At 57.2% G+C, this 13,871-nt stretch overlaps 1 protein-coding gene across 1 annotated transcript; it reads right to left on the reverse strand.

The window, feature by feature from the left end:
- Positions 1 to 12,685: 12,685 nt before the first annotated feature.
- LOC149521177 (olfactory receptor 10A4-like) lies at positions 12,686 to 13,654 on the reverse strand. The gene has a single exon (XM_089774366.1). The coding sequence runs from the start codon at positions 13,652 to 13,654 to the stop codon at positions 12,686 to 12,688; it is 969 nt and encodes a 322-aa protein (XP_089630492.1).
- Positions 13,655 to 13,871: the final 217 nt, after the last annotated feature.

A 13,871-nucleotide genomic window follows, 5' to 3' on the forward strand; every position in this document is an offset into this window, starting at 1 on the left:
AAGCTCGTGTCCCAGAGCCCCCGCCAGCCCTCAAGCGCCCCGAACTCTCACATCACGGTGGCTCCCACCTCCACCTCCAAACAATCCCCCGGCACCGCTTCCCGCTGCTGCCAGCTGCCCCGCCCCTGTCCCCAGACCCCACCCAGAGCCCCGCTTGCAAATTAGGGCCCCACTCGTCAGCCCGCTCCCACTCCCATAGTGCTCCGCTCGCGCACACATCTGCATACGTGCACACGCGGCTCCGCCCCTCCGGATGAGCCACGCCCCTGACTGCCCTTGGTCCACGCTCTCCAGTGCAACCAGACCCGGCTCTTCAGCTGCTCAGCGCCCGATATACAGAGCCCAGGACCCTCTCTCAGGTGCTGCCCGGGGGGTGGGGTTAAGGGAAAGTAGCGGGGTGGGGGACAAAGGGGAGCAGCAGGAGAGGATGCAACTGGCCACACGCCCCGGCGCTCACAGTCACCGGCGGGGAAGCCGCGTGGCCGCAGGTCTCCCCCCGGTGTGGTCCTGTCCCCTGTGACGGCGCGTTGGGGGTTCCCCGTCTCCTGCACCCCGAAATGGCACAAACAGACTGCACCAGCCAGTGGAATTGAGGGTGGTTTATTGCTCCTCCAGCACAGCGCAGCACAGATGTAATCTGGTTACAGGAACTGGGCTAGGATGCCTCAGGCCCCCTTGAGATGGGGGAGACTGGGCCCCTAAACTCCAGCCCCTTCCCCTAGGCTCTCCTCCATGCTCTTCCACAGTCTAACTAAATTCCCCTCCAGCCCTGCCCCCGCAGTCAGGGCAGCATTCCACCTTCCTTTGTTCCTCTCCATGGGGGGTGTCTGGCCACTGGTTCAACCAGTTTGGCCTTATCTCTGCCTAGCCAGGTTTTCCCTGCTGGGTCTTGCTCCAGACAGCAGGGGTCACCACAGCCCAGCAATTACCCCCACTACGTCACAGTTCTCCCCCCTCCGAGAGCGAACTGAGCAGGGTCACTCCGCTCGTGACCTAGGGAAGTTCGGGTCCTCTGCGTGGGAACCCGCCCCGGGGACATGGGTGCTCCCCTTGACTCAGGCCGGCTGTGGCAAGGCCCCACATGAGCTGGCTTCCCTCTGTCCACTCGCCGCCCCGCTCCAGGGCGACTGGCGCAGGCCTGTCCTCGGGGGTCACACCCACCCTTCCGCTGGCCTTGATCTCTGGCCAGGGTCTCTCGGGCCGGGGCCATGAGCCCAGTGAGCCTTCTCTGGACAGCCAGGGCGGCTTCCACCCCCGAAGCTCCATCCAGGGAGGTCTTCCCCTCCCATAACTCTCTCAGCAAGCCCAGAGGGTCTATCTGGGGTAGAGACCCCCAAGCCGCTTTCCTCCTGTCTTGGGCCTTCCCGCCCCTCTGGCAGGAGTCACAGGACCGGCAGTACCGCTGCACGGCTGTAAAGATTCCTGGCCAATAGAAGTGCTGGAGCAGCTTCAGCCGGGTGCTCCGGATCCCCCGGTGGCCCCCAACGGGGACATCGTGGGCCAAATACAGCAGCTTGAGGCGATACTTTCGGGGGACGACCAGCTGCCGCTGGACACCCCATGCCCTCGCCTTCCTGGGGGGGAGCCACTCACGGAACAGGAGCCCGCGCTCCCGCAGGAATCTCTCCTGGCCACCTCTCCCCCGGGGCTGAGCTGCACGGAGGCCAGCCTGGTCCCTCAGCCTCTGCAAGGAGGGGTCTGCCTGCACCTCAGCCTGGAATTCAGCTGCTGAGGCAGGGATCGGGACCTGTCCCCCACCTCTGCCTAGGTCCGGAGTCCCAGCCTGGCTGGACCCCGTGTCCACTGGGATGGGACCCTGAGGACGCTGCCAGGAGTCCTTCCCTGGACCCACGTTGTCGGCCCCCCACTGGCTCTGGCTCCGGGTAGGGACTAGAGCCCGCTGGGATCCATGGGGCCACTCCTCTAGGTCATTCCCCATCAGCACCTCGGTGGGCAAGTGCGGGTGCACCCCCACTTCCTTGAGGCCCTCCTTGGCCCCCCATTTCAGATGCACCCTGGCTACAGGCACCTTAAACGGGGACCCGGCTATGCCCTTCAGGGTCAGCTGCGCGTGGGGTAGTATCCGCTCCTGGGCCACTATGTCGGATCGGGCCAGAGTCACCTCCGCCCCCGTGTCCCAGAAGCCCGTCACCTTCCTACCATCCACCTCCAGGGGTATGAGGCACTCGCTCCGCAGGGGCCGTCCTGCCCCCACCCGGTACACGGAGAAATCCGCCTCCTGAGAATCAGACCTCCCAGGGGAGGTGCACTGAGCATCCTTCCCCTCTCTCTGAGCTGAGGTTTGCCTGCCAGCCCCTGCCTCTGGGGCAGCCTGCCCTTCCTCCCGCCCCAGCCAGTTAACCCTGGAAAGTCCCCGGTCCCGGGACCTGGTGCACTGAGCCCTCTTGTGGCCTTTTTGCCCACAGCGCTGGCAAGTTAGGCTTTGGGCTGTCTCTGTCCAGGCCCTGGCTGGTTCTCTGGGGCGCAGACGACCTGTTCCTTGGTCTCGCCCCGTAGTTGACTCCCTCCGTCGCTCAGCCGAGATCCGGTCTCTGCGCGGTTCCCTTTCTCTCCGGGACTCCCGTTCACACCCGGACCGGCTCTCCGTGAACTCATCCGCCAGCCTCCCGGCCTCCTGGGGGTTCTCTGGTCTCCGGTCCTTGAGCCACAGCCTCAGTTTGGGTGGGCACGCTTCATAGACCTGCTCCATCATGACCAGCTTGAGCAGCTCCTCTGCGGTCTGGGCTCCGACTCCAGACACCCACTTGCGGCAGTATTGCGCCAGGCGGGAGGCCAGATCCACATAGGTCTCCCGTGGCCCTTTCTGTACCCCCCGGAACTTCTTCCTGTACATCTCGGGGGTCAGCCCGAACTTGTGCAGCAGGGCCTCCTTGACTCGGTTGTAATCCCCGGGCTGTAGGTCCTCCAGCTGACTGAGCACTCCGGCCGCCTCCTGGCTCAGTGCGGGGATGAGCTCCTGCAGCCAGTCAGCTGGGGGAACCCGTTGCAGTCCACAGGCCCTCTCAAAGGCACTGAGGAACCCGTCTATGTCACCCATGTCCTTCAATTGGGCCACCACGGGCCTCTCCAAGCATCTGGCAGTCCGGGGACCCTGGGGCCCATCCGCACTTGGCGCAGCCGGTGCCCCGCCGGTTCTCCGCTCTGCCATGGCCAGCTCATGCTGCCGCTGCCTCTCTCGATCTTGGCGATCCCTTTCTCGGTCCTGGCGGTCCCTCTCTCGGTCCTCTACTTCCAATTCCTTGATCCGCAGCTGGATCTCCAGCCGCCGCAGCTCTGCTTGGCTGGCCCCTGCCCTAGATGGGCTGCAGCTTGCAGGCCTCCTGGGGGAAGCTGTCTCATCTCTCCTGTGGGTTCCAGCGCTCCTCCCCCTCTCTGAGCCTGACACACTCTCAGGGGGGGTCTGGCTGCTTCCCCTGGGGACAAGATCCTGGCCCCGTGGCTGGTCATTCTCCTCCAGCTGGGTAATCAGCTGGGCCTTGGTTGCTTTCCGCACCGGCAAGCCCCTCTCTCTGCACAGCCCCACCAGCTCTGCCTTCAAGAGTCGGGCGTAGGCCATCTGCCCGCTGGGCCCCTCGGTGCAGACTCACCAGTCTAGTGCTGCAGCGCCCCACGATTCCCAGGAACCGCTTCGCTCTGTCTCCAGCACGCCTGGCTCCAGGGCTCTTGCTTCTACAGTGCCTTGTCGCTCACCGCTGGGAGCTCCATCCACGGGGTGCAGTGCATCCCACCCCTGACACCAGTGTGACGGCGCGTTGGGGGTTCCCCGTCTCCTGCACCCCGAAATGGCACAAACAGACTGCACCAGCCAGTGGAATTGAGGGTGGTTTATTGCTCCTCCAGCACAGCGCAGCACAGATGTAATCTGGTTACAGGAACTGGGCTAGGATGCCTCAGGCCCCCTTGAGATGGGGGAGACTGGGCCCCTAAACTCCAGCCCCTTCCCCTAGGCTCTCCTCCATGCTCTTCCACAGTCTAACTAAATTCCCCTCCAGCCCTGCCCCCGCAGTCAGGGCAGCATTCCACCTTCCTTTGTTCCTCTCCATGGGGGGTGTCTGGCCACTGGTTCAACCAGTTTGGCCTTATCTCTGCCTAGCCAGGTTTTCCCTGCTGGGTCTTGCTCCAGACAGCAGGGGTCACCACAGCCCAGCAATTACCCCCACTACGTCACATCCCCTCCCCCGAACGAGTCACCAGGGGAGGAGATGGAGCCGGGGGGTTTGCTCTGCTGCTCCCGCCGCGGCCAGTGAGTGGTGTCGGGAGTGGGGGAGGGGGGCTGCTGCGGGTACCAGGCCCATCCTCTAATTACCGGGCCGCTCAGGGATTCGGGGCCGGCCGCTGTTGTCGGTTCCCTTGCTGCCCGGTGCTCAGGTACTCGGGCCCTGCCCCCTTGTTCATCCTTCCAGAGTACTGGGGGCATGTGCCCCTTGTGGCCCCCACACATCGGCCCCTACAGACCAGTCTCCCCAGCTCCCAGCTAGGGCCAGTAGCAAACGCGCAGGGGGCAGGGCCCTTCCCACCCAGAGCTGCCAGACAGTGGGGCTGCGCAAATGGACCCATTAGAACAGGGATTTGAGTCCCCCCAGCCCCAGAGAGTGTCCTTCGCACCGGGCTGTGGGGTGAGTCGCTCTCGCTCTCTCTGGCCCAGCACGTATGGCAGCCAGGCACCGGGGATTTCCGTGCCTACAGGCTGCAGGTTTGAGGCTGCTGTAACTGCGCTCTGTGGGCCATGAGTTGGTGGGTTGGTTTCTGCTGCCTTCAGAGGGCGATTGTCTGCCCTGATAGCGGGACCGGCCCTGGGGCAGACCCACAATTCCTGCCGCTTGCTCCTGCCACATTCAGCTTCTCCAGCGGCTGCGATCGTTCCTGTCCTCTCCAGCTGGAGCTGACTGAGTCCTAACCTGAAAAGTGATGTAGGCACTTAGGGATCTAAACCCCTTCAGCTGTCTCTGATTGTAAGTCACTGGCGGGGAGGGGGTAATTTCCCGGGTTCACACACGGGCAACCATTGGCCAGTGTGAGTGAGGAATTAGCAGGAGCCCTGGGGTCTCTCACTGGGGTTTATGAAGGGCTGTACCTGTGGTTTGTGTCACTGCATCACGCACCGAGCACAGTAATACTTGGCGGTGCCATCGGCTCGCAGGCTGCCCAGCTCATGGAGCAGTCCCTGGTGATGGTGAATTACCAGGAGAGATGTATCTCACCCACCCCAGGCCTTTTCCGGGAGCCTGCCGGATCCAGAGCATGTTACAGCTGGTAACGGTGTAGCTGGAGATTTTACACGTCAGCTTCACGGACTGTCCGGGCTTCTTCGTTTGGGCCCCAGACTGGGTCGGCTGGACCTGGGAACTGGCCCCCGACCCCCAAAAAGCTTCCGCACTTCACTTGTAAACGCCCTTTGCTCTTCTCTGCTCATGTTTTCCTGTGGCCCGCGCGGATACAGCAGAGATCTGCGCTCCGAGCAGTGGCTAGTTCAGACCTGATCACACGGACACGAGGGAGCTGGAGCCTGATGACTTTGTTGCTGCGCCTGGCGCGGGATTCCCGGTGGAAGTGCTGCCCCCGCGCGGCGCGAGGGAGAACGATTTTGCCGCCTGAGTATTTCAACCAGCCTGTGTCTCGCACAGTAATAGCGGGCGGTGTCCTCGGGCTTCAGGCCGGTCATTTGCAGGTGGCTGTTGGGGTCATCTCTGGAGACGGCGAATCGGCCTTTTACCGAGTCACTATAGTATGTGGTCGAGCCGTGAATCTGGGCGAGCCATTCCAGCCCCTTCCCGGGAGCCTGCCGGACCCAGCCCATCCAGTAGCTGCTGAAGGTGAAGCCGGAGGCTTTGCAGGAGAGGCGCAGAGAGTCTCCGGGCTTCTTCACATTCCCGAGGCCTTTCGGGAGAGCATCGATCTATGTGCGGGCGGGGGGGAGGGGGTTCTTCTCTGGGCTAGTCGGTCCCTTTGGAGCAACAGCGCGACGAGCTGATAAACACGCGGCACTTTCACTCCAGGAGATTTTCCTGCATACAGGGGAGGGATTCCCGTGGCTTGTGCTCCTGCCTCTGACCTGGCCGGGCCCAGGGAACCAAAGAGCTGTGGGGCTCTCCCGGGACTGCGCTGCACTTGCTAGAGAGCCCCGCAACTCTGCCCGTGGGCTCTGGAGGCTTCTCCCCTTCAGGGAGCACTGGGCCTGCAGGACTGAGCCCTGCCACTCCCGGCTTGGGCTCCAGCATTCATGGCTTGGGAGATGGGAGGGGGCAGGGACTGGGCCTTCAATAGGATGTTTGTGCTGGCGATTCAGGGGGCCGCCACAGATAAGGGCTTCAATTGGGGGGGGGGCGGGTACTGTGACTTCAAGAGGCACTGCGGATTACGGATACAGCCTGGTGAGGTGCTGGAAACTCAGAGGGTTGCACCGGGTTCGGGGCTTCAGCCTGGGAGGCGCTGGGAATTCAGCATGGAAGGGGCTGGCAGGGATCAACAGTTCAGCTCCACAGCAGGTGCCGGGATTTGCGGCTTCAGGACTGCAGCCTGAAATCTCCCCTCTGAGGAACCCTTCATCGGGGTGCCCATGGGAAGGGATGACATAACCCTCTGACTCACCCCCGCACCCTGACCCCTCTATCACACACAGTCTGCCTCCTCTCTTACTGGCCGCCTGTCGTTCTGCCTCTGCGCCCTGCCTGAGAGCGCCCCCTGCTGGCACCGCCTGCCGCGTTCACCTGCGTTTATCCCTCCCCCCACGATAATACATTTCTGTAAATTGGGTAACCACCCGTTTTAACGGGACAGTCCTGTAGTTAAGTCCCCTGAAGATGTCTAGACGGGCGAATTGTCCAGTATTTGCAGCTCGTGGGCTCCCCCTGCTGGTCAGCTGGTGTCTCCTGCGGGTGGCTGGCAGGTGGGTGCGATTATTGCAGGAATATGTCACTGAAGCCGGAGAGACTAGATTTGAGACCCCCTGGCCGGAGGCTGACACAACGGAACGGGGCTCTTGGCTTTAGCTGCCGCACAGCCTGGCTGCTTGAGTTTTAATTCTGTGCCTCAGGCAGAGACTAAACCGAAGCGGGCAGGGCCCCCACCTGGAGCCGCCCCTTTTTTAAAGTGTCTCGACTTGAGCAACCAGAATTGGAACCAAATCTCCCTTGTGGCCCTGCTGGCGGTAAGAAGGGAGCCTGGAAACCCAGAGTCAGCGAGACCTTATTCGGGGCTGTCTCCGGCTGGAACCCACAGCGACCAATGCCCGGCTGTTCCGTTCAGCACCGCTCCTCCCCGCTCTGCCCTCCCTGCAAAGCCCTCCCCGAGTAGCGCCCTTTGCCCGGGGCGCGCTCTTCGCCCGGAGGCGCGTTCCAGGAGCCTGTGACTGGCAGGGCCCCTCGCTCGCTGCGGGGTTGGCTAAAAGGCGTCAGCAGCCAGGGCCCCTCCCCGCTGGAGCTGTGAGTGAGCGCCGGGGGCAGGGCCCTGGGGGCGGATCCGGTCTGGGACAGACCCACATTTCCTGCCCCTTGCTCCAGCCACATCCCGCTTCTCCAGCGGCTGCGATGGCTCCAGTCCCCTCCAGCTGGAGCTGACTGTGTCCCAGGAACTGAGTCGTACCCTGGAAAGTGATTTAGGCACTTAGGGCTCTAAACCCCTTTAGCTGTCTCTGATTCTGTGTCACTGGAGTCCGGGGGTAATGGCCCGGGTTCACACGGGCAACCACTGGCCCGGGTGAGTGAGGAATTAGCAGGAGCCCTGGGTTCTCTCACTGGGGTTTTTGAAGGGCTGTAGATGCGGTTTGTGTCACTGTGTCCCGAGCGCAGTAATACGTGGCGGTGTCATCGGCTCGCAGGCTGCCCAGCTGCACCCAGGCCGTGGTTATGGAGTTGTCCCTGGTCATGGTGACTCGCCCCTGGAAGGCCGGGGCGGAGCCAGTGCTACCGCTGCCAGGACAGATGTATCCCACGCACTCCAGGCCTTTCCCGGGAGTCTGCCGGACCCAGTAGATGCAAGTGTCGGTAAATGTGTAGCCGGAGGTTTTACATGTCAGCTTCACAGACTCTCCAGGCTTCTTGATTTCGGCCCCAGACTGGGTCAGCTGGATCTGGGAGCTGGCACCTGTTAATCATAAAAACACAGTTAATTCCCGTCTGTCCCCACCTTCCCCAAACCCTCTGTTCCCCTCCTCACAGCAGAAGCTGATCAGCTTGTGTGTCAAAGGGAATTTACCCGCACCATCCTCCTGTGCTGTAGGGAGGGGCAGTTATCCCCATTTTGTAAAGGGTAAACTGTAGCAGGAAGGTTTTTTAGTGTGCTCTCTGAGTTTTTGGATACCCAGCTCCCATTACAAATGATGAACGTGGGTATTAAAATCTTTTTGACGGTTTCAAAATCTCAATCTATGTGATTTCTTCAAGGCTAGAGAATTTACAATCCTGACCCGCACCGCTGTGGCCTAGCTTACAACCATCTTCCCTCCCCTTGCCCAGCTGTGCTGAGCTGATGCCGGTGCGTTCATCCACCTACCCGAGAGAGCTGCCAACAAGGAAAAGAGGCTCAGACGGAGCATTTTCATTTTCCGTGCCTGGGAACTAGCGACCCTTTCTCTGCCGGCAGCTGTTCAGGGAGGGCCGCTTGTTCGCCTTTATCAGTCACTTTCCTTCTTCATTTGCATGTGGGCACCGCTACGTCACTTGACTAAACCTCAGCGTCACCCGCCTGTACAAATAGCCGCCGGGAGAACTGAGCGGGGCGCGGGCCTGGCGGGCACTAAACACACGAATGAAATTCGGGTCCCGATCCCGGCAGACACTGACGCACGTGGACATGGGTCTGAGCTCGGAGTTAACTGGGGGACTCAGCAGGAAGATTCCTCCTATTGTGAACTCAGAATGTAACAGGCGATAGGAAGGAAACTGACAGAACAGAACCGAGGGCTCCCCCCGCCCGGGTGAAATGGGCCCGAGCGCTGCGGCTGCCAAACCCTCCGAGGGGCCCTGGGCGCTGCCCTTGTGCTGACGGGGAAGGGGGCGGAGCGGTCGGACCCTCCCTGGGACAATCCAGCCCTGGGCGCTGGGGCGGGAATTCCCGGAGCCTGTGCCCAGGGTCAGTCTGCGGGAAGAAACGCTTCGTGCTCCCACGTGACACTTTGCTGCCCCCTTGTGGCTCTGTCCCGTTGCTGTGCGCGAAGTATTTCGCTCTCCTACCAGTAGCCTGGAGCCTTTTCTGAGATCACCCACCAGCGCAGCTGGCAGAGCATCAGGCTGTTAACCCGGGAGACGAGGTGTCCCGACAGGTGGCTTTTAACTTTCCTTGTGCACCAGGAGCTGAATGAATCCTGGCTCTGCCCAGAGCGACACCTCCATTGCCAGCCTGTGGGGCCACTGCCTGAAGGAAATTCTCTTTTTCCTGAGGGGGTGGGGGCTTAGAAAGCAGCCTGGAAGCTCAAATCCACAGGATCTGTCCTGGAAAGTGCAGTCTCCGGCTGGCGGGAAGCGCTGCAGGGCCGGGAGCTGAGGAAGCCAAGGGAAGGGAGGGGGAGTCCTGGGGACACAGCAGGGCTGTGTCTACACTGGCATGAATTTCCGGAAAGGCTTAAAACAGAATAGTTTTCGTTATAAGTATTTCCGGAAAAAGAGCGTCTACATTGGCAGGCTGCTTTTCCGGAAAAGCATCTGTGGCCAATGTAGACGCACTTTTGCGGAAAAGAGCCCCGATCGTCATTTTCGCGATCGGGGCTTTTTTCCGGAAAAGACTACTGGGCTGTCTACACTGGCCCTTTTCCAGAACAGTGTTCCAGAATAAGGACTTATGCCTGAGCGGGAGCAGCGTAGATTTTCCGGAATAGCGGCTGATTTTGTACAGTAGAGCGTCGTTGCTTTTCCGGAAATTCAAGGGCCAGTGTAGACAGCTCCCAGCTTATTCCGGAAAAGCTGCTGATTTTCCGAAATAAGTGGCCCAGTGTAGACACATAAAACATTTGCCCAAGCATCTCAGCCCCCTCTTAATTAATTTGAAGCTTCTAGTGTTAATGCATATACTTCATGGCCTTAAGCAATTCGTAATGCGTCAACAGCTTTCTTATCAGCTCAGAAGGCAAGTACCAAACAAAAAGGAGACAGGGAGTTAAAACAACAGTGGGCAGAGACAGTTCGTTAAGATCAGGGTGAGAACAGAAACAGGGAGTTACCTTATCAGTTCTCAAACTAGCTCCTCTTTCCACTTACCCCTCCCTGGCCCCCCTTCCTGATGGACAAAATAAAGGACACGTGTGTTCAAAAATAGAAACTCTCTTTATTGAACAGAACTCGGGGAGACTGGGAAAAGGAGGTGGGAGAGGGGAAGAGAGAGGGTGGGAGAGCAACTAAAATGATCAGGGGTTTGGCACAGGTCCCATATGAAGAGAGGCTACAGAGACTGGGACTTTTCACCTTAGAAAAGAGGAGACTGAGGGGGGATATGATAGAGGTCTATAAAAGCATGAGTGGTGTGGAGAGGGTGCATAAAGAAAAGTTCTTCATTAGTTCCCATAATAGAAGGACTAGAGGACACCAAATGAAATGAATGGGTAGCAGGCTTCAAACTAATAACAGAAAGTTCTTCTTCATAAAGCAAATAGTCAATCGGTGGAACTCCTTGCTGCAGGAGGCTGTGAAGGCTAGAACTATAAAAGAGTTTAAAGAGAAGTTAGATAAATTCATGGAGGTTGGGTCCATGGAGTGCTATTATCCAGGGAGTAGAAATGGTGTCCCTGGCCTCTGTTTGTGGAAGGCTGGAGATGGATGGCACAAGACAAATGGCTTGGTCATTGTCTTCGGTCCATCCCCTCCAGGGTACCTAGTGTTGGCCGCTGTCAGCAGACAAGCTACTGGGCTAGATGGACCTTTGGTCTGACCCAGTACGGCCGTTCTAAGCTCAGGGCTCAGGCTCAAGGGTCTCACTGGACCACCCTAATTTCAAGCAAACCTGCTCCTGGGTGGCCAGGCTGGCAGCTCTCCTGGCCTAGACGGCCACTTTCCTGTGCCTAGTGCGGAGGTCGTGGATGAGGTCCACGATGTCTGCACTAGACCAGGCAGGTGCCCACCTCTTGCGGAACTGTGCAGGCTCCCGAGAGCCGCCAGCCTGGTCCCGGGAAGAGGCGAAGGGCTGGGTGGCAGCGGGTGGCTGGCTCGAGCCGTGCCAGGTGCAGGGTCTGCTGGCTGGGTGCTGGCAGGCTTTCACTTCTCATGGGCACCGTAGCCAGACTGTTCCCCTTTAAGGGCTCTGGGGCCCGGAGGGGGGCAGAAGAGTTTCCCTGGTGGTGCCCAGAGTGGCCACCAGAGCAAGCTGGGGAGGGCTAGCCTCCCACTAGTTCGAATTAAGGGGCTACACAGCCCTTAATTCGAACTACTTAATTCGAACTAGGCGTTAGTCCTCGTGGAATGAGGTTTACCTAGGTCGAATTAAGCGCTCCCCTAGTTCGAATTAAGTTCGAACTAGCGGTTTCCATGTGTAGCGCCTATCAAAGTTAATTCGAACTAACGTCTGTTAGTTCGAATTAACTTTGTAGTATAGACATACCCTAATAGATTAGTAAAGCAGGATTTCCCTCTGCAGAAACCATGTTGACTTTCCCCCAACAAATTATGTCCATCCACGTATCTGACAATTTTATTCTTTACTATAGTTTCAACTAATTTTCCTAGTACTGACATAAGACTTACCAGTCTGTAACTGTCAGAAGCACCTCTCGAGCCCTTTTTAAATATTGGCATCACATTAGCTATCTTCAAGTCATTAGTATGGAAGCTGATTTAAAGGATAGGTTACATATCACAGTTAATAGTTCTGCAATTTCCCATTTGAATTCTTTCAGAACTCTTGGGTGAATGCCATCTGGTCCTGGTGACTTGTTACTGTTAAGTTTTTCAATTTGTTCCATAACCTCCTCTAATGACATCTCAGTCGGGGACAATTCCTCAAATTTGTCACCTAAAAAGAATGGTTCAGGTTTGAGACTCTCCCCAATATCCTCAGCTGTGAAGACTGAAGCAAAGAATTCATTTGGCTTCTGCACAATGACTTTATCATCTTTGAGGGCTCCTTTAGCATCTCAATCATCCAAGGGCCTCACTGCTTGTTTAGCTGGCTTCCTTCTTCTGATGTACTTAAAAACATGTTGCTATTACTGTTTGAATTTTTGGCTAGCTCTTCTTCAAACTCCTTTTTGGCTTTTCTTATTCTATTTTTACACTTAATTTGATGAAGTTTATGCTCCTTTCTGTTTTCCTCACTAGGATTTTACTTCCACTTTTAAAAATAGGTCTTTTTATCAGTCACTGTTTCTTTTACTTGGTTGTTAAGCCACAGTGCCACTTTTTTGGTTCTTTTACTGTGTTTTTAAATTCAGACACAAATTTTGTACCCACACAAGTCTCTAAAAATGTGAAATCAAGACAATACTTTGAATGAAAATGCTCATTTCATTTTTTTCAAAGAATCTATCATCAGAGTGATGGAAATTTCTATTCTATTTAGGGGTTTTGGTTTTTTTTTGGTAACAAATGTTACTATTCCAGGTTTCCTGGTAGATTTAGAATAGGTCATCATTTTGCAAATGGCAAAACCTCAGTTTAAAAAGTGAGGGTCATCAGAAACTTCAATCAAATGTGAATGAATTTCCCTCTTTCATATGGTTTTCACTAATTTTCCTTTCCATTCTCTAATATCTCCAGCTGTGTGAGAAGAAGGCCTTCCCTACTGTGTTTCTAAAGGCTACCTTCACCTCTTTGTTCCGCAGAGTGTATATTATGGGATTCATCATGGGTGTTACAGCTGTGTGCATAAGGAATATCAGCAGATCGCTCTCAGGGGTGGAGTTTGACGCGGGTTTCAGGTAACTCAAAAGTCCTGTTCCATAGAGCAAAGTCACCACCGTGAGGTGGGAGGAGCAGGTGGAGAAGGCTTTACGCCTCCCCTCCGCTGACGGCAGCTTGAGGATGGTAGAGATGATGCGGACGTAGGACAGGACTATCAGTAAAAAAGGGCTTATGACAAACAGCACCAGCACGGTCAAGCCAAAGATCACGTTCTTCCAAGGGTCAGTGCAGAGCATCTTCTGTATTGATTCGTTGTAGCAGAAATAATGGGGGATGCGGTTGGAGCCACACAAGGGCAGGCTGAAGAGCCACGTGATCTGAACTGTGGCCACGGAGATGCTGATGAGCCATGAAGTGCATGCGAGCAGCGCACACACCCGGCCACTCATGATGGTTGTATAATGCAAAGGGTGGCATATGGCCACGTACCGGTCGTAGGCCATGGCTGCGAGGAGACAGCAGGCTGCGAGGCCTGTGATGTTAAAGACATTCAACTGGGCAGCACAACCAGCGAGGGAGATGGTCTTTTCCTCCACCAGGAGGTGAACCAGTAGCTGAGGGGTCACGCTGGTGGTGCAGCAGATTTCCGAGACAGACAGGTTCACCAGGAAGAAATACATGGGGGTGTGGAGGGAGGGGTTGAGCTTTATCAACAGGATAATGAGCAGGTTCCCCATCAGGGTGAGCAGGTAGGCGACCAGAAGCACCAGAAACAGAAGGATTTGCAGCTTGTTTAGGTAGGTAAACCCCAGCAGGATGAACACACCGGAGATGGTCTGGTTCTCTGCCGCGTAGCTCACAGAACTGCTCATCTGTAGGGGTGACAAAGACACCGGGTCAGTGACAGACCAATCATGTGCATGTGACTCAACCACTGACAGGAAGGGGTCACAGAAGACCCCTTGGGGGTGCCGCTCACTGTGCTGACAAACCCATTGGTGCTCCCCTCTTTGCTCCCCGGGGCTTATCAGCACCCTGTCCTGCTGAGTCAGATCTCCTGACTTCCGCCACCCAAAGCACAGAGCTGAG

This window comes from Pelodiscus sinensis, chromosome 30 (assembly GCF_052426305.1).
Source record: "Pelodiscus sinensis isolate ZL-2025 chromosome 30, ASM5242630v1, whole genome shotgun sequence".
Lineage (NCBI taxonomy): Eukaryota > Metazoa > Chordata > Testudines > Trionychidae > Pelodiscus > Pelodiscus sinensis.

Excerpts from the sequence above, each read along its gene's own strand:
- LOC149521177 (XM_089774366.1), bottom strand. The coding sequence starts at position 13,654 with ATGAGCAGTTCTGTGAGCTACGCGGCAGAGAACCAGACCATCTCCGGT.